The 19,953-nt window shown below is 49.4% G+C and overlaps 1 protein-coding gene across 2 annotated transcripts in view; it reads left to right on the top strand.

Annotated features, from left to right (window-relative positions):
* LOC139569627 (cytosolic Fe-S cluster assembly factor nubp1) overlaps nucleotides 1-14,402 on the top strand; it is a 34,264-nt gene extending 19,862 nt beyond the window's left edge. For both annotated transcript variants that reach the window (XM_071391021.1, XM_071391030.1), the window contains 2 exons: nucleotides 9,207-9,290; nucleotides 13,087-14,402. In XM_071391021.1, coding sequence (XP_071247122.1) covers nucleotides 9,207-9,290; nucleotides 13,087-13,139 — 137 coding nt within the window. In that variant the 3' untranslated portion in view covers nucleotides 13,140-14,402. The remainder of the gene's footprint in view (nucleotides 1-9,206; nucleotides 9,291-13,086) is intronic.
* Nucleotides 14,403-19,953: the final 5,551 nt, after the last annotated feature.

Here is a 19,953-nt window from a genome sequence, read left to right as displayed (position 1 = left end):
ATACTGGACTACAGATAGCTGTGTTAGTACCAGTCCTACTGGACCCCAGGATAGGTACTGGACTACAGATAGCTGTGTTAGTACCAGTCCCTCTGGACCCCAGGATAGGTACTGGACTACAGATAGCTGTGTTAGTACCAGTCCCTCTGGACCCCAGGATAGGTACTGGACTACAGATAGCTGTGTTAGTACCAGTCCTACTGGACCCCAGGATAGATACTGGACTACAGATAGCTGTGTTAGTACCAGTCCCTCTGGACCCCAGGATAGGTACTGGACTACAGATAGCTGTGTTAGTACCAGTCCCTCTGGACCCCAGGATAGGTACTGGACTACAGATAGCTGTGTTAGTACCAGTCCCTCTGGACCCCAGGATAGGTACTGGACTACAGATAGCTGTGTTAGTACCAGTCCCTCTGGACCCCAGGATAGGTACTGGACTACAGATAGCTGTGTTAGTACCAGTCCTACTGGACCCCAGGATAGATACTGGACTACAGATAGCTGTGTTAGTACCAGTCCCTCTGGACCCCAGGATAGGTACTGGACTACAGATAGCTGTGTTAGTACCAGTCCTACTGGACCCCAGGATAGATACTGGACTACAGATAGCTGTGTTAGTACCAGTCCCTCTGGACCCCAGGATAGGTACTGGACTACAGATAGCTGTGTTAGTACCAGTCCCTCTGGACCCCAGGATAGGTACTGGACTACAGATAGCTGTGTTAGTACCAGTCCTACTGGACCCCAGGATAGGTACTGGACTACAGATAGCTGTGTTAGTACCAGTCCCTCTGGATCCCAGGATAGATACTGGACTACAGATAGCTGTGTTAGTACCAGTCCTACTGGACCCCAGGATAGGTACTGGACTACAGATAGCTGTGTTAGTACCAGTCCTACTGGACCCCAGGATAGATACTGGACTACAGATAGCTGTGTTAGTACCAGTCCCTCTGGACCCCAGGATAGGTACTGGACTACAGATAGCTGTGTTAGTACCAGTCCTACTGGACCCCAGGATAGGTACTGGACTACAGATAGCTGTGTTAGTACCAGTCCCTCTGGACCCCAGGATAGGTACTGGACTACAGATAGCTGTGTTAGTACCAGTCCCTCTGGACCCCAGGATAGGTACTGGACTACAGATAGCTGAGTTAGTACCAGTCCCTCTGGACCCCAGGATAGGTACTGGACTACAGATAGCTGTGTTAGTACCAGTCCCTCTGGACCCCAGGATAGGTACTGGACTACAGATAGCTGTGTTAGTACCAGTCCCTCTGGACCCCAGGATAGGTACTGGACTACAGATAGCTGTGTTAGTACCAGTCCCTCTGGACCCCAGGATAGGTACTGGACTACAGATAGCTGAGTTAGTACCAGTCCTACTGGACCCCAGGATAGGTACTGGACTACAGATAGCTGAGTTAGTACCAGTCCCTCTGGACCCCAGGATAGATACTGGACTACAGATAGCTGAGTTAGTACCAGTCCCTCTGGACCCCAGGATAGATACTGGACTACAGATAGCTGAGTTAGTACCAGTCCTACTGGACCCCAGGATAGGTACTGGACTACAGATAGCTGAGTTAGTACCAGTCCTACTGGACCCCAGGATAGGTACTGGACTACAGATAGCTGAGTTAGTACCAGTCCTACTGGACCCCAGGATAGGTACTGGACTACAGATAGCTGAGTTAGTACCAGTCCTACTGGACCCCAGGATAGGTACTGGACTACAGATAGCTGTGTTAGTACCAGTCCCTCTGGAACCCAGGATAGGTACTGGACTACAGATAGCTGAGTTAGTACCAGTCCTACTGGACCCCAGGATAGGTACTGGACTACAGATAGCTGAGTTAGTACCAGTCCTACTGGACCCCAGGATAGGTACTGGACTACAGATAGCTGTGTTAGTACCAGTCCCTCTGGACCCCAGGATAGGTACTGGACTACAGATAGCTGTGTTAGTACCAGTCCTACTGGACCCCAGGATAGGTACTGGACTACAGATAGCTGAGTTAGTACCAGTCCTACTGGACCCCAGGATAGGTACTGGACTACAGATAGCTGTGTTAGTACCAGTCCCTCTGGAACCCAGGATAGGTACTGGACTACAGATAGCTGAGTTAGTACCAGTCCTACTGGACCCCAGGATAGGTACTGGACTACAGATAGCTGAGTTAGTACCAGTCCTACTGGACCCCAGGATAGGTACTGGACTACAGATAGCTGTGTTAGTACCAGTCCCTCTGGACCCCAGGATAGGTACTGGACTACAGATAGCTGTGTTAGTACCAGTCCTACTGGACCCCAGGATAGGTACTGGACTACAGATAGCTGAGTTAGTACCAGTCCTACTGGACCCCAGGATAGGTACTGGACTACAGATAGCTGTGTTAGTACCAGTCCTACTGGACCCCAGGATAGGTACTGGACTACAGATAGCTGAGTTAGTACCAGTCCTACTGGACCCCAGGATAGGTACTGGACTACAGATAGCTGTGTTAGTACCAGTCCTACTGGACCCCAGGATAGGTACTGGACTACAGATAGCTGAGTTAGTACCAGTCCTACTGGACCCCAGGATAGGTACTGGACTACAGATAGCTGTGTTAGTACCAGTCCCTCTGGACCCCAGGATAGGTACTGGACTACAGATAGCTGTGTTAGTACCAGTCCTACTGGACCCCAGGATAGGTACTGGACTACAGATAGCTGAGTTAGTACCAGTCCTACTGGACCCCAGGATAGGTACTGGACTACAGATAGCTGTGTTAGTACCAGTCCTACTGGACCCCAGGATAGGTACTGGACTACAGATAGCTGAGTTAGTACCAGTCCTACTGGACCCCAGGATAGGTACTGGACTACAGATAGCTGTGTTAGTACCAGTCCTACTGGACCCCAGGATAGGTACTGGACTACAGATAGCTGAGTTAGTACCAGTCCTACTGGACCCCAGGATAGGTACTGGACTACAGATAGCTGTGTTAGTACCAGTCCCTCTGGACCCCAGGATAGGTACTGGACTACAGATAGCTGTGTTAGTACCAGTCCTACTGGACCCCAGGATAGGTACTGGACTACAGATAGCTGTGTTAGTACCAGTCCTACTGGACCCCAGGATAGGTACTGGACTACAGATAGCTGTGTTAGTACCAGTCCCTCTGGACCCCAGGATAGGTACTGGACTACAGATAGCTGTGTTAGTACCAGTCCCTCTGGACCCCAGGATAGGTACTGGACTACAGATAGCTGTGTTAGTACCAGTCCCTCTGGACCCCAGGATAGGTACTGGACTACAGATAGCTGTGTTAGTACCAGTCCTACTGGACCCCAGGATAGGTACTGGACTACAGATAGCTGTGTTAGTACCAGTCCTACTGGACCCCAGGATAGGTACTGGACTACAGATAGCGGTGTTAGTACCAGTCCCTCTGGACCCCAGGATAGGTACTGGACTACAGATAGCGGTGTTAGTACCAGTCCTACTGGACCCCAGGATAGATACTGGACTACAGATAGCTGTGTTAGTACCAGTCCTACTGGACCCCAGGATAGGTACTGGACTACAGATAGCTGTGTTAGTACCAGTCCCTCTGGACCCCAGGATAGGTACTGGACTACAGATAGCTGAGTTAGTACCAGTCCCTCTGGACCCCAGGATAGATACTGGACTACAGATAGCTGTGTTAGTACCAGTCCTACTGGACCCCAGGATAGATACTGGACTACAGATAGCTGTGTTAGTACCAGTCCTACTGGACCCCAGGATAGATACTGGACTACAGATAGCTGTGTTAGTACCAGTCCCTCTGGACCCCAGGATAGATACTGGACTACAGATAGCTGTGTTAGTACCAGTCCCTCTGGACCCCAGGATAGGTACTGGACTACAGATAGCTGTGTTAGTACCAGTCCCTCTGGACCCCAGGATAGGTACTGGACTACAGATAGCTGTGTTAGTACCAGTCCTACTGGACCCCAGGATAGATACTGGACTACAGATAGCTGTGTTAGTACCAGTCCTACTGGACCCCAGGATAGGTACTGGACTACAGATAGCTGTGTTAGTACCAGTCCTACTGGACCCCAGGATAGGTACTGGACTACAGATAGCTGTGTTAGTACCAGTCCTACTGGACCCCAGGATAGGTACTGGACTACAGATAGCTGTGTTAGTACCAGTCCTACTGGACCCCAGGATAGATACTGGACTACAGATAGCTGTGTTAGTACCAGTCCCTCTGGACCCCAGGATAGGTACTGGACTACAGATAGCTGTGTTAGTACCAGTCCCTCTGGACCCCAGGATAGGTACTGGACTACAGATAGCTGTGTTAGTACCAGTCCCTCTGGACCCCAGGATAGGTACTGGACTACAGATAGCTGTGTTAGTACCAGTCCTACTGGACCCCAGGATAGATACTGGACTACAGATAGCTGTGTTAGTACCAGTCCTACTGGACCCCAGGATAGGTACTGGACTACAGATAGCTGTGTTAGTACCAGTCCTACTGGACCCCAGGATAGGTACTGGACTACAGATAGCTGTGTTAGTACCAGTCCCTCTGGACCCCAGGATAGGTACTGGACTACAGATAGCTGTGTTAGTACCAGTCCTACTGGACCCCAGGATAGGTACTGGACTACAGATAGCTGTGTTAGGACCAGTCCTACTGGACCCCAGGATAGGTACTGGACTACAGATAGCTGTGTTAGGACCAGTCCTACTGGACCCCAGGATAGGTACTGGACTACAGATAGCTGAGTTAGTACCAGTCCTACTGGACCCCAGGATAGGTACTGGACTACAGATAGCTGTGTTAGTACCAGTCCTACTGGACCCCAGGATAGATACTGGACTACAGATAGCTGTGTTAGTACCAGTCCTACTGGACCCCAGGATAGATACTGGACTACAGATAGCTGTGTTAGTACCAGTCCTACTGGACCCCAGGATAGGTACTGGACTACAGATAGCTGTGTTAGTACCAGTCCCTCTGGAACCCAGGATAGGTACTGGACTACAGATAGCTGTGTTAGTACCAGTCCCTCTGGAACCCAGGATAGGTACTGGACTACAGATAGCTGTGTTAGTACCAGTCCTACTGGACCCCAGGATAGATACTGGACTACAGATAGCTGAGTTAGTACCAGTCCCTCTGGACCCCAGGATAGATACTGGACTACAGATAGCTGTGTTAGTACCAGTCCCTCTGGACCCCAGGATAGGTACTGGACTACAGATAGCTGTGTTAGTACCAGTCCTACTGGACCCCAGGATAGATACTGGACTACAGATAGCTGTGTTAGTACCAGTCCTACTGGACCCCAGGATAGGTACTGGACTACAGATAGCTGTGTTAGTACCAGTCCTACTGGACCCCAGGATAGATACTGGACTACAGATAGCTGAGTTAGTACCAGTCCCTCTGGACCCCAGGATAGATACTGGACTACAGATAGCTGTGTTAGTACCAGTCCCTCTGGACCCCAGGATAGGTACTGGACTACAGATAGCTGTGTTAGTACCAGTCCTACTGGACCCCAGGATAGATACTGGACTACAGATAGCTGTGTTAGTACCAGTCCTACTGGACCCCAGGATAGGTACTGGACTACAGATAGCTGTGTTAGTACCAGTCCTACTGGACCCCAGGATAGGTACTGGACTACAGATAGCTGTGTTAGTACCAGTCCCTCTGGAACCCAGGATAGGTACTGGACTACAGATAGCTGTGTTAGTACCAGTCCTACTGGACCCCAGGATAGGTACTGGACTACAGATAGCTGTGTTAGTACCAGTCCTACTGGACCCCAGGATAGATACTGGACTACAGATAGCTGTGTTAGTACAAGTCCTACTGGACCCCAGGATAGATACTGGACTACAGATAGCTGTGTTAGTACCAGTCCCTCTGGAACCCAGGATAGGTACTGGACTACAGATAGCTGTGTTAGTACCAGTCCTACTGGACCCCAGGATAGGTACTGGACTACAGATAGCTGTGTTAGTACCAGTCCTACTGGACCCCAGGATAGATACTGGACTACAGATAGCTGTGTTAGTACAAGTCCTACTGGACCCCAGGATAGATACTGGACTACAGATAGCTGTGTTAGTACCAGTCCCTCTGGAACCCAGGATAGGTACTGGACTACAGATAGCTGTGTTAGTACCAGTCCCTCTGGACCCCAGGATAGATACTGGACTACAGATAGCTGTGTTAGTACCAGTCCCTCTGGACCCCAGGATAGATACTGGACTACAGATAGCTGAGTTAGTACCAGTCCTACTGGACCCCAGGATAGGTACTGGACTACAGATAGCTGTGTTAGTACCAGTCCTACTGGACCCCAGGATAGGTACTGGACTACAGATAGCTGTGTTAGTACCAGTCCCTCTGGACCCCAGGATAGATACTGGACTACAGATAGCTGTGTTAGTACCAGTCCCTCTGGACCCCAGGATAGGTACTGGACTACAGATAGCTGTGTTAGTACCAGTCCCTCTGGACCCCAGGATAGGTACTGGACTACAGATAGCTGTGTTAGTACCAGTCCTACTGGACCCCAGGATAGGTACTGGACTACAGATAGCTGTGTTAGTACCAGTCCCTCTGGACCCCAGGATAGATACTGGACTACAGATAGCTGTGTTAGTACCAGTCCCTCTGGACCCCAGGATAGATACTGGACTACAGATAGCTGTGTTAGTACCAGTCCCTCTGGACCCCAGGATAGGTACTGGACTACAGATAGCTGTGTTAGTACCAGTCCCTCTGGACCCCAGGATAGATACTGGACTACAGATAGCTGTGTTAGTACCAGTCCCTCTGGACCCCAGGATAGATACTGGACTACAGATAGCTGTGTTAGTACCAGTCCCTCTGGACCCCAGGATAGATACTGGACTACAGATAGCTGTGTTAGTACCAGTCCCTCTGGACCCCAGGATAGATACTGGACTACAGATAGCTGTGTTAGTACCAGTCCTACTGGACCCCAGGATAGGTACTGGACTACAGATAGCTGTGTTAGTACCAGTCCCTCTGGACCCCAGGATAGATACTGGACTACAGATAGCTGTGTTAGTACCAGTCCTACTGGACCCCAGGATAGATACTGGACTACAGATAGCTGTGTTAGGACCAGTCCTACTGGACCCCAGGATAGATACTGGACTACAGATAGCTGTGTTAGTACCAGTCCTACTGGACTACAGATAGCTGTGTTAGTACCAGTCCTACTGGACCCCAGGATAGATACTGGACTATCACCACAGCTATGCAGTAAGTCAGGTCTGTAGATCCACAGCTATGCAGTAAGTCAGGTCTGTAGATCCACAGCTATGCAGTAAGTCGGGTCTATAGATCCACAGCTATGCAGTAAGTCAGGTCTATAGATCCACTGCTATGCAGTAAGTCAGGTCTGTAGATCCACAGCTATGCAGTAAGTCAGGTCTATAGATCCACACCACAGCTATGCAGTAAGTCAGGTCTATAGATCCACAGCTATGCAGTAAGTCAGGTCTATAGATCCACCCCACAGCTATGCAGTAAGTCAGGTCTGTAGATCCACAGCTATGCAGTAAGTCAGGTCTGTAGATCCACAGCTATGCAGTAAGTCAGGTCTATAGATCCACCCCACAGCTATGCAGTAAGTCAGGTCTGTAGATCCACAGCTATGCAGTAAGTCAGGTCTATAGATCCACCCCACAGCTATGCAGTAAGTCAGGTCTGTAGATCCACAGCTATGCAGTTAGTCAGGTCTGTAGATCCACAGCTATGCAGTAAGTCAGGTCTATAGATCCACAGCTATGCAGTAAGTCAGGTCTATAGATCCACAGCTATGCAGTAAGTCAGGTCTATAGATCCACCCCACAGCTATGCAGTAAGTCAGGTCTGTAGATCCACAGCTATGCAGTTAGTCAGGTCTGTAGATCCACAGCTATGCAGTAAGTCAGGTCTGTAGATCCACAGCTATGCAGTAAGTCAGGTCTATAGATCCACAGCTATGCAGTTAGTCATGTCCACACTGGACACTCCTCCTTTTGACCTCTCTCTCCCCCCTCTCTCTCTCCCCCCTCTCTCTCTCTCACCTCTCTCTCTCTCACCTCTCTCTCTCTCACCTCTCTCTCTCACCTCTCTCTCTCTCACCTCTCTCTCTCTCACCTCTCTCTCTCCCCTCTCTCTCTCACCTCTCTCTCTCACCTCTCTCTCTCACCTCTCTCTCTCACCTCTCTCTCTCTTTCTCACCTCTCTCTTTCTCACCTCTCTCTTTCTCACATCTCTCTCTCACCTCTCTCTCTCTCTCTCACCTCTCTCACCTCTCTCACCTCTCTCTCTCACCTCTCTCTCTCACCTCTCTCTCTCACCTCTCTCACCTCTCTCTCTCACCTCTCTCTCACCTCTCTCTCACCTCTCTCACCTCTCTCTCTCTCTTTCTCACCTCTCTCTTTCTCACCTCTCTCTTTCTCACCTCTCTCTCTCTCACCTCTCTCTCACCTCTCTCTCTCTCACCTCTCTCTCACCTCTCTCTCTCTCACCTCTCTCTCTCACCTCTCTCTCTCTCTCTCTCTCACCTCTCTCTCTCACCTCTCTCTCTCACCTCTCTCTCTCACCTCTCTCTCTCACCTCTCTCTCTCACCTCTCTCTCTCACCTCTCTCTCTCACCTCTCTCTTTCTCACCTCTCTCTCTCTCACCTCTCTCTCTCTCACCTCTCTCTCACCTCTCTCTCTCTCACCTCTCTCTCTCACCTCTCTCTCTCACCTCTCTCTCTCCCACCTCTCTCTCTCTCACCCCTCTCTCTCTCTCTCACCTCTCTCTCTCTCACCCCTCTCTCTCTCTCTCACCTCTCTCTTTCTCACCTCTCTCTCTCTCTCTCACCTCTCTCTCTCACCTCTCTCTCTCACCTCTCTCTCTCACCTCCCTCTCTCACCTCTCTCACCTCTCTCTCTCACCTCTCTCACCTCTCTCTCTCACCTCTCTCTCTCACCTCTCTCTCTCTTTCTCACCTCTCTTTCTCACCTCTCTCTCTTTCTCACCTCTCTTTCTCACCTCTCTCTCTCACCTCTCTCTCTCTTTCTCACCTCTCTCTCTCTTTCTCACCTCTCTCTCTCACCTCTCTCTCTCTTTCTCACCTCTCTCTCTCTTTCTCACCTCTCTCTCTTTCTCTGTCTCTCTCTCTTCTCTGTCAGGTAAGAGTTGTGATGAAGGGAAGTCATTCCTGACTGAAGTCCCAGACTCCCCTGCTGCTGCTGCTTACCACACTATAGTACAGAGTGAGTATACAACACACACAAACACACAGAGAGAAACAAACACACACACACACACACACACACACACACACACACACACACACACACACACACACACACACACACACACACACACACAGAAACAAACACACACACTCCTACAGACACACACAACACTCACAGAGAGAAACAAACACACACACACACACACACACACACACACACACACAAAGAGAAACAAACACACACACACACACACACACACACACACACACACACACACACACACACACACACACACACACACACACACACACACACACACACACACACACACACAGAAACAAACACACACACTCCTACAGACACACACAACACACACAACGAGAGAAACACACACACACAGAGAAACAGAAACAAACACACACACATGTGTTTAATTGTGTTGAAATGGTGTTAAAGAGGAAGAGAGTCTCTACCAGAGGAACAATAACAACATTATCAGGAAATGAAATCTAGTTTAATCAAGTCGGGAGGGGGGGGTCATCAGACTGTTAGACCAGAGGATTACTGCTGGGGGGGGGGGGTCATCAGACTGTTAGACCAGAGGATTACTGCTGGGGGGGGGGGGTCATCAGACTGTTAGACCAGAGGATTACTGCTGGGGGGGGGGGGGTCATCAGACTGTTAGACCAGAGGATTACTGCTGGGGGGGGGGGGTCATCAGACTGTTAGACCAGAGGATTACTGCTGGGGGGGGGGGGGGTCATCAGACTGTTAGACCAGAGGATTACTGCTGGGGGGGGGGGGGGTCATCAGACTGTTAGACCAGAGGATTACTGCTGGGGGGGGGGGGGGGTCATCAGACTGTTAGACCAGAGGATTACTGCTGGGGGGGGGGGGGGTCATCAGACTGTTAGACCAGAGGATTACTGCTGGGGGGGGGGGGGGTCATCAGACTGTTAGACCAGAGGATTACTGCTGGGGGGGGGGGGGGTCATCAGACTGTTAGACCAGAGGATTACTGCTGGGGGGGGGGGGGTCATCAGACTGTTAGACCAGAGGATTACTGCTGGGGGGGGGGGGTCATCAGACTGTTAGACCAGAGGATTACTGCTGGGGGGGGGGGGGGGTCATCAGACTGTTAGACCAGAGGATTACTGCTGGGGGGGGGGGGGTCATCAGACTGTTAGACCAGAGGATTACTGCTGGGGGGGGGGGGTCATCAGACTGTTAGACCAGAGGATTACTGCTGGGGGGGGGGGGTCATCAGACTGTTAGGCCAGAGGATTACTGCTGGGGGGGGGGGGGGGGTCATCAGACTGTTAGACCAGAGGATTACTGCTGGGGGGGGGGGTCATCAGACTGTTAGACCAGAGGATTACTGCTGGGGGGGGGGGGGTCATCAGACTGTTAGACCAGAGGATTACTGCTGGGGGGGGGGGGGTCATCAGACTGTTAGACCAGAGGATTACTGCTGGGGGGGGGGGGTCATCAGACTGTTAGACCAGAGGATTACTGCTGGGGGGGGGGGTCATCAGACTGTTAGACCAGAGGATTACTGCTGGGGGGGGGGGGTCATCAGACTGTTAGACCAGAGGATTACTGCTGGGGGGGGGGGGGTCATCAGACTGTTAGACCAGAGGATTACTGCTGGGGGGGGGGGGGTCATCAGACTGTTAGACCAGAGGATTACTGCTGGGGGGGGGGGGTCATCAGACTGTTAGACCAGAGGATTACTGCTGGGGGGGGGGTCATCAGACTGTTAGACCAGAGGATTACTGCTGGGGGGGGGGGGTCATCAGACTGTTAGACCAGAGGATTACTGCTGGGGGGGGGGGGTCATCAGACTGTTAGACCAGAGGATTACTGCTGGGGGGGGGGGGGGGGTCATCAGACTGTTAGACCAGAGGATTACTGCTGGGGGGGGGGGGGGGGTCATCAGACTGTTAGACCAGAGGATTACTGCTGGGGGGGGGGTCATCAGACTGTTAGACCAGAGGATTACTGCTGGGGGGGGGGGGTCATCAGACTGTTAGACCAGAGGATTACTGCTGGGGGGGGGGGGGGGGGTCATCAGACTGTTAGACCAGAGGATTACTGCTGGGGGGGGGGGGTCATCAGACTGTTAGACCAGAGGATTACTGCTGGGGGGGGGGGGGGTCATCAGACTGTTAGACCAGAGGATTACTGCTGGGGGGGGGGGGGTCATCAGACTGTTAGACCAGAGGATTACTGCTGGGGGGGGGGGGTCATCAGACTGTTAGACCAGAGGATTACTGCTGGGGGGGGGGGGGGGGTCATCAGACTGTTAGACCAGAGGATTACTGCTGGGGGGGGGGGGGGGTCATCAGACTGTTAGACCAGAGGATTACTGCTGGGGGGGGGTCATCAGACTGTTAGACCAGAGGATTACTGCTGGGGGGGGGGGGGGGTCATCAGACTGTTAGACCAGAGGATTACTGCTGGGGGGGGGGGGGGGGGTCATCAGACTGTTAGACCAGAGGATTACTGCTGGGGGGGGGGGGTCATCAGGCTGTTAGACCAGAGGATTACTGCTGGGGGGGGGGGGGTCATCAGACTGTTAGACCAGAGGATTACTGCTGGGGGGGGGTCATCAGACTGTTAGACCAGAGGGGGCGCGATCAGGCTAAGACGGGCTGTCATGTCTTGTTTGTGAGACAAGAGGTCACGAGTTGGTACCAATTGTGGGAGGGGTCAATAAGGAGGAAGTGGTCGTCGCTCCGGCTGTTTGACGTCACTGTGACACATGGAACGCCTTGATGTTATCAAACCACATATCTGACGTGTCCTCGTTTCTCTCTCCTTCCTACTATCCCTCCCTCCCTCTCTCCCTTGATGTTATCAAACCACATATCTGACGTGTCCTCGTTTCTCTCTCCTTCCTACTATCCCTCCCTCCCTCTCTCCCTTGATGTTATCAAACCACATATCTGACGTGTCCTCGTTTCTCTCTCCTTCCTACTATCCCTCCCTCCCTCTCTCCCTTGATGTTATCAAACCACATATCTGACGTGTCCTCGTTTCTCTCTCCTTCCTACTATCCCTCCCTCCCTCTCTCCCTTGATGTTATCAAACCACATATCTGACGTGTCCTCGTTTCTCTCTCCTTCCTACTATCCCTCCCTCCCTCTCTCCCTTGATGTTATCAAACCACATATCTGACGTGTCCTCGTTTCTCTCTCCTTCCTACTATCCCTCCCTCCCTCTCTCCCTTGATGTTATCAAACCACATATCTGACGTGTCCTCGTTTCTCTCTCCTTCCTACTATCCCTCCCTCCCTCTCTCCCTTGATGTTATCAAACCACATATCTGACGTGTCCTCGTTTCTCTCTCCTTCCTACTATCCCTCCCTCCCTCTCTCCCTCCCTCCCTCTCTCCCCACCTCCCTCCCTCCCCACCTCTCTCTCTCCCTTCGCTCCCTACCTCCCTCTCCTCCCTACCTCCCCCTCCCTCCTCTCCCTCCCCTCCCTACCTCTCTCCCTACCTCCTTCTCTCCCTCCCTCCCTCGCGCCCCACCTCCCTCTCTCCCTACCTCCCTCCCCTCCCCACCTCTCTCTCTCCCTCCCTCCCTCCTCTCCCTCCCCTCCCCACCTCTCTCCCTCCCTCCCCTCCCTACCTCTCTCCCTACCTCCTTCTCTCCCTACCTCCCTCCTCTCCCTCCCCACCTCTCTCCTCTCCCTCCCCACCTCTCTCTCTCCCTTCCCTCCCTACCTCTCCCTCTCTCCCTCCCTCCCTACCTCCCTCCCTCTCTTTTCCTCCCCTCCCTCTCTCCCTCCCTCCCGTTGTTTCCAGGTATCCAGGCCTACTGCTTGTCCCATGTGACACGGGAGGAGAGTGCTGGCTAGAAGCCAGTCTGGAGGCCGCCATGTTGCTCTGGATGCCAGGGACGGATCACATGTCGAGGGTCCTACTGTCTGGAGAATTAATAAATCACAAGTGTCTCATAGGTCTGCTGATGTAGGATCAGGGCCCCACCCCATTCACAAAGTGAATAGTAGTACTGCTGATCAGGACCCCCCATTCAGAGTAGTACTGCTGATCAGGACCCCCCATTCACAGTGTCTCAGAGTAGTCCTGCTGATATAGGATCAGGACCCCCCATTCACAAAGTGTCTCAGAGTAGTAATGCTGATGTAGGATCAGGACCCCCATTCACAAAGTGTCTCAGAGTAGTAATGCTGATGTAGGATCAGGACCCCCATTCACAAAGTGTCTCAGAGTAGTACTGCTGATGTAGGATCAGGACCCCCCCCATCCACAAAGTGTACAGTTCTGTTACTCTGAGACTGTGAATATGGGACCTGATCTTAGATCTAGTTCTGTTACTCTGAGACTTGTTTGTGAATATGGGACCTGATCCTAGATCCAGTTCTGTTACTCTGAGACTGTGAATATGGGACCTGATCCTAGATCTAGTTCTGTTACTCAGACTGTTTGTGAATATGGGACCTGATCCTAGATCCAGTTCTGTTACTCTGAGACTTGTTTGTGAATATGGGACCTGATCCTAGATCTAGTTCTGTTACTCAGACTGTTTGTGAATATGGGACCTGATCCTAGATCCAGTTCTGTTACTCTGAGACTTGTTTGTGAATATGGGACCTGATCCTAGATCTAGTTCTGTTACTCAGACTGTTTGTGAATATGGGACCTGATCCTAGATCCAGTTCTGTTACTCTGAGACTTGTTTGTGAATATGGGACCTGATCCTAGATCTAGTTCTGTTACTCAGACTGTTTGTGAATATGGGACCTGATCCTAGATCCAGTTCTGTTACTCTGAGACTTGTTTGTGAATATGGGACCTGATCCTAGATCTAGTTCTGTTACTCAGACTGTTTGTGAATATGGGACCTGATCCTAGATCTAGTTCTGTTACTCTGAGACTTGTTTGTGAATATGGGACCTGATCCTAGATCTAGTTCTGTTACTCTGAGACTTGTTTGTGAATATGTGTACAGTTCTATAGTATCACAACTCTGACTTTTTTATTTTTTAAATTGATAGTTCACCTGAAATGATATTTTGATTTCCTTACCCTGTAAGCAGTCTTGGGACAAAGACTAAATTGTAATTACTTAAAAAAATTAATAAAAAGACGGTAATCCATGCTTTGTTTTTGTTTTACCTGGACACTGTCTCCAAATAATAAACGTGTTGTTGTTTGTTGTTGTCCAAAACCCTGCAAGTCAATGTCCCCCCTCATGTCCTGGATGAACTATCCCGTCAACCCTTTACACCGGTGGGGATTGGCGTCCCCCCCTCATGTCCTGGATGAACTATCCCGTCAACCCTTTACACCGGTGGGGATTGGCGTCCCCCCCTCATGTCCTGGATGAACTATCCCGTCAACCCTTTACACCGGTGGGGATTGGCGCCCCCCCCCTCATGTCCTGGATGAACTATCCCGTCAACCCTTTACACCGGTGGGGATTGGCGTCCCCCCCTCATGTCCTGGATGAACTATCCCGTCAACCTTTTACACCGGTGGGGATTGGCGTCCCCCCCTCATGTCCTGGATGAACTATCCCGTCAACCCTTTACACCGGTGGGGATTGGCGTCCCCCCCTCATGTCCTGGATGAACTATCCCGTCAACCCTTTACACCGGTGGGGATTGGCCATTCCACTGAAAGGGTCCTTACAGAAGAAATGTGGAACGCATAAACATAGTAGACACATGTTTTTATTTAAAGAACAGTTTGGAGATTATGGGGACAGTTTGGAGACTATGGGGACAGTTTGGAGATTATGGGGACAGTCTGGAGACTATGGGGACAGTTTGGAGACTATGGGGACAGTTTGGAGACTATGGGGACAGTTTGGAGACTATGGGGACAGTTTGGAGACTATGGGGACAGTTTGGAGATTATGGGGACAGTTTGGAGACTATGGGGACAGTTTGGAGACTATGGGGACAGTTTGGAGACTATGGGGACAGTTTGGAGATTATGGGGACAGTTTGGAGATTATGGGGACAGTTTGGAGACTATGGGGACAGTTTGGAGACTATGGGGACAGTTTGGAGACTATGGGGACAGTTTGGAGATTATGGGAACAGTTTGGAGATTATGGGGACAGTTTGGAGATTATGGGGAAATGATTCGACCAAAGGTGAGGACACAACCGTTCACCTGACACAAGACTGAATCCAAACATTGACAATGAAATCTGAAAAAAATACTCTGAATCCATTCAGTAACACGATACGAATATTCCTGGAAAATGTGAGGTGAAACATAAGACAATATTCCTGGAAAATGTGAGGTGAAACATTAGACAATATTCCTGGAAAATGTGAGGTGAAACAAGACAATATTCCTGGAAAATGTAAGGTGAAACATAAGACATAAGACATCTGACAAGGGTTTGAGTGAGAGGACTAGCTGGTGTCTCCCAATTGGCCATACACACCTCTCTTAATAAATGTGCACAGTACCTTGATGTACTTTATGACTGAAATAAGTATTTTTTATTTATAAATCGGTCTAGTGGTCCCCTGGTCGGTCTAGTGGTCCCCTGGTCTAGTGGTCCCCTGGTCTAGTGGTCCCCCTGGTCGGTCTAGTGGTCCCCTGGTCTAGTGGTCCCCTGGTGGGTCTAGTGGTCCCCTGGTGGGTCTAGTGGTCCCCCTGGTCGGTCTAGTGGTCCCCTGGTCTAGTGGTCCCCCCTGGTCGGTCTAGTGGTCCCCTGGTCTAGTGGACCCCCTGGTCGGTCTAGTGGTCCCCTGGTCGGTCTAGTGGTCCCCTGGTCTAGTGGTCCCCTGGTCTAGTGGTCCCCCTGGTCGGTCTAGTGGTCCCCTGGTCTAGTGGTCCCCCTGGTCGGTCTAGTGGTCCCCTGGTCGGTCTAGTGGTCCCCTGGTCTAGTGGTCCCCTGGTCTAGTGTCCCCTGGTCTAGTGGTCCCCTGGTCTAGTGGTCCCCTGGTCTAGTGGTCCCCCTGGTCGGTCTAGTGGTCCCCTGGTCTAGTGGTCCCCTGGTCTAGTGGTCCCCCTGGTCGGTCTAGTGGTCCCCTGGTCTAGTGGTCCCCCTGGTCTAGTGGTCCCCTGGTCTAGTGGTCCCCTGGTCTAGTGGTCCCCTGGTCTAGTGTCCCCTGGTCTAGTGGTCCCCTGGTCTAGTGGTCCCCTGGTCTAGTTGCCCCCTGGTCGGTCTAGTGGTCCCCTGGTCTAGTGGTCCCCTGGTCTAGTGGACCCCCTGGTCGGTCTAGTGGTCCCCTGGTCTAGTGGTCCCCTGGTCTAGTGGTCCCCCTGGTCGGTCTAGTGGTCCCCTGGTCTAGTGGTCCCCTGGTCTAGTGGTCCCCCTGGTCGGTCTAGTGGTCCCCTGGTCTAGTGGTCCCCCTGGTCGGTCTAGTGGTCCCCTGGTCTAGTGGTCCCCCTGGTCGGTCTAGTGGTCCCCTGGTCTAGTGGTCCCCCTGGTCGGTCTAGTGGTCCCCTGGTCTAGTGGTCCCCTGGTGGGTCTAGTGGTCCCCTGGTCTAGTGGTCCCCCTGGTCGGTCTAGTGGTCCCCTGGTCTAGTGGTCCCCCTGGTCGGTCTAGTGGTCCCCTGGTCTAGTGGTCCCCCTGGTCGGTCTAGTGGCCCCCTGGTCTAGTGGCCCCCCTGGTCGGTCTAGTGGTCCCCTGGTCTAGTGGCCCCCCTGGTCGGTCTAGTGGTCCCCCTGGTCGGTCTAGTGGTCTCCCTGGTCGGTCTAGTGGTCCCCCTGGTCGGTCTAGTGGCCCCCCTGGTCGGTCTAGTGGCCCCCCTGGTCGGTCTAGTGGTCCCCCCTGGTCGGTCTAGTGGCCCCCCTGGTCGGTCTAGTGGTCCCCTGGTCGGTCTAGTGGCCCCCCTGGTCGGTCTAGTGGTCCCCTGGTCGGTCTAGTGGTCCCCTGGTCGGTCTAGTTGTCCCCTGGTCGGTCTAGTGGTCCTCTATTCATTTATTATAGATTTCAGGGGCTCCTTCCCTTCCAGCGTATTGTTTTATTACCCTACGAAGATAAACCGCAGGTTGTCTTAGTAACAGCTACTGTCAAACCGTCATTTGAGTTTCTTAAGAAAGTCTGTGTGTGTGTGTGTGTGTGTGTGTGTGTGTGTGTGTGTGTGTGTGTGTGTGTTGCTTTCCCACTGGTAATACCACCCATGCAGCAGTCCTTCTCAGTAATCTGGACTACAGATTGGGTAATACTGCGATTCCACTGTATTAAAATAGTGAAGTGAAATCAGAAGCGGCCCCAGAGAGTGACGACTTCCCAGAACCCCCCTGAGGACAAAAGACAACCGCAAGTAAAACCACGGCAACGCTGTATCATCAGACACATCGAACGACAGAAAACAACAACATCGGCCTTTTGTGGATTGCACTGTACAGGAAATCAATCAACAAGATCAACATCACCACTGTGCTACTGCAGACATCATAATGATATGGTCATTCAGTTAGTAGACATAATGATATGGTCATTCAGTTAATAGACATAATGATATGGTCATTCAGTTAGTAGACATCATAATGATATGGTCATTCAGTTAGTAGACATCATAATGATATGGTCATTCAGTTAGTAGACATCATAATGATATGGTCATTCAGTTAGTAGACATCATAATGATATGGACATTCAGTTAGTAGACATAATGATATGGTCATTCAGTTAGTAGACATAATGATATGGTCATTCAGTTAGTAGACATAATGATATGGACATTCAGTTAGTAGACATCATAATGATATGGACATTCAGTTAGTAGACATCATGATATGGTCATTCAGTTAGTAGACATCATAATGATATGGACATTCAGTTAGTAGACATCATAATGATATGGACATTCAGTTAGTAGACATCATAATGATATGGTCATTCAGTTAGTAGACATCATAATGATATGGACATTCAGTTAGTAGACATCATAATGATATGGACATTCAGTTAGTAGACATAATGATATGGACATTCAGTTAGTAGACATCATAATGATATGGTCATTCAGTTAGTAGACATCATAATGATATGGACATTCAGTTAGTAGACATCATAATGATATGGACATTCAGTTAGTAGTCATCATAATGATATGGTCATTCAGTTAGTAGACATAATGATATGGACATTCAGTTAGTAGACATCATAATGATATGGTCATTCAGTTAGTAGACATCATAATGATATGGACATTCAGTTAGTAGACATCATAATGATATGGTCATTCAGTTAGTAGACATAATGATATGGACATTCAGTTAGTAGACATAATGATATGGTCATTCAGTTAGTAGACATCATAATGATATGGACATTCAGTTAGTAGACATCATAATGATATGGACATTCAGTTAGTAGACATAATGATATGGTCATTCAGTTAGTAGACATCATAATGATATGGTCATTCAGTTAGTAGACATCATAATGATATGGTCATTCAGTTAGTAGACATCATAATGATATGGACATTCAGTTAGTAGACATCATAATGATATGGACATTCAGTTAGTAGACATAATGATATGGTCATTCAGTTAGTAGACATCATAATGATATGGACATTCAGTTAGTAGACATCATAATGATATGGACATTCAGTTAGTAGACATCATAATGATATGGACATTCAGTTAGTAGACATCATAATGATATGGTCATTCAGTTAGTAGACATCATAATGATATGGTCATTCAGTTAGTAGACATAATGATATGGTCATTCAGTTAGTAGACATCATAATGATATGGACATTCAGTTAGTAGACATCATAATGATATGGTCATTCAGTTAGTAGACATCATAATGATATGGACATTCAGTTAGTAGACATCATAATGATATGGTCATTCAGTTAGTAGACATAATGATATGGACATTCAGTTAGTAGACATAATGATATGGTCATTCAGTTAGTAGACATCATAATGATATGGACATTCAGTTAGTAGACATCATAATGATATGGTCATTCAGTTAGTAGACATAATGATATGGACATTCAGTTAGTAGACATAATGATATGGACATTCAGTTAGTAGACATCATAATGATATGGACATTCAGTTAGTAGACATCATAATGATATGGTCATTCAGTTAGTAGACATAATGATATGGACATTCAGTTAGTAGACATCATAATGATATGGTCATTCAGTTAGTAGACATCATAATGATATGGACATTCAGTTAGTAGACATCATAATGATATGGATCATTCAGTTAGTAGACATCATAATGATATGGTCATTCAGTTAGTAGACATCATAATGATATGGACATTCAGTTAGTAGACATCATAATGATATGGTCATTCAGTTAGTAGACATAATGATATGGACATTCAGTTAGTAGACATAATGATATGGTCATTCAGTTAGTAGACATCATAATGATATGGACATTCAGTTAGTAGACATCATAATGATATGGACATTCAGTTAGTAGACATCATAATGATATGGACATTCAGTTAGTAGACATCATAATGATATGGTCATTCAGTTAGTAGACATCATAATGATATGGTCATTCAGTTAGTAGACATAATGATATGGACATTCAGTTAGTAGACATAATGATATGGACATTCAGTTAGTAGACATCATAATGATATGGACATTCAGTTAGTAGACATCATAATGATATGGACATTCAGTTAGTAGACATAATGATATGGTCATTCAGTTAGTAGACATCATAATGATATG

This window comes from Salvelinus alpinus, chromosome 1 (assembly GCF_045679555.1).
Source record: "Salvelinus alpinus chromosome 1, SLU_Salpinus.1, whole genome shotgun sequence".
Taxonomy (NCBI): domain Eukaryota; kingdom Metazoa; phylum Chordata; class Actinopteri; order Salmoniformes; family Salmonidae; genus Salvelinus; species Salvelinus alpinus.
Note: the sequence above shows the minus strand (reverse complement) of the source record. Positions and strands in the feature narration are given on the sequence as shown.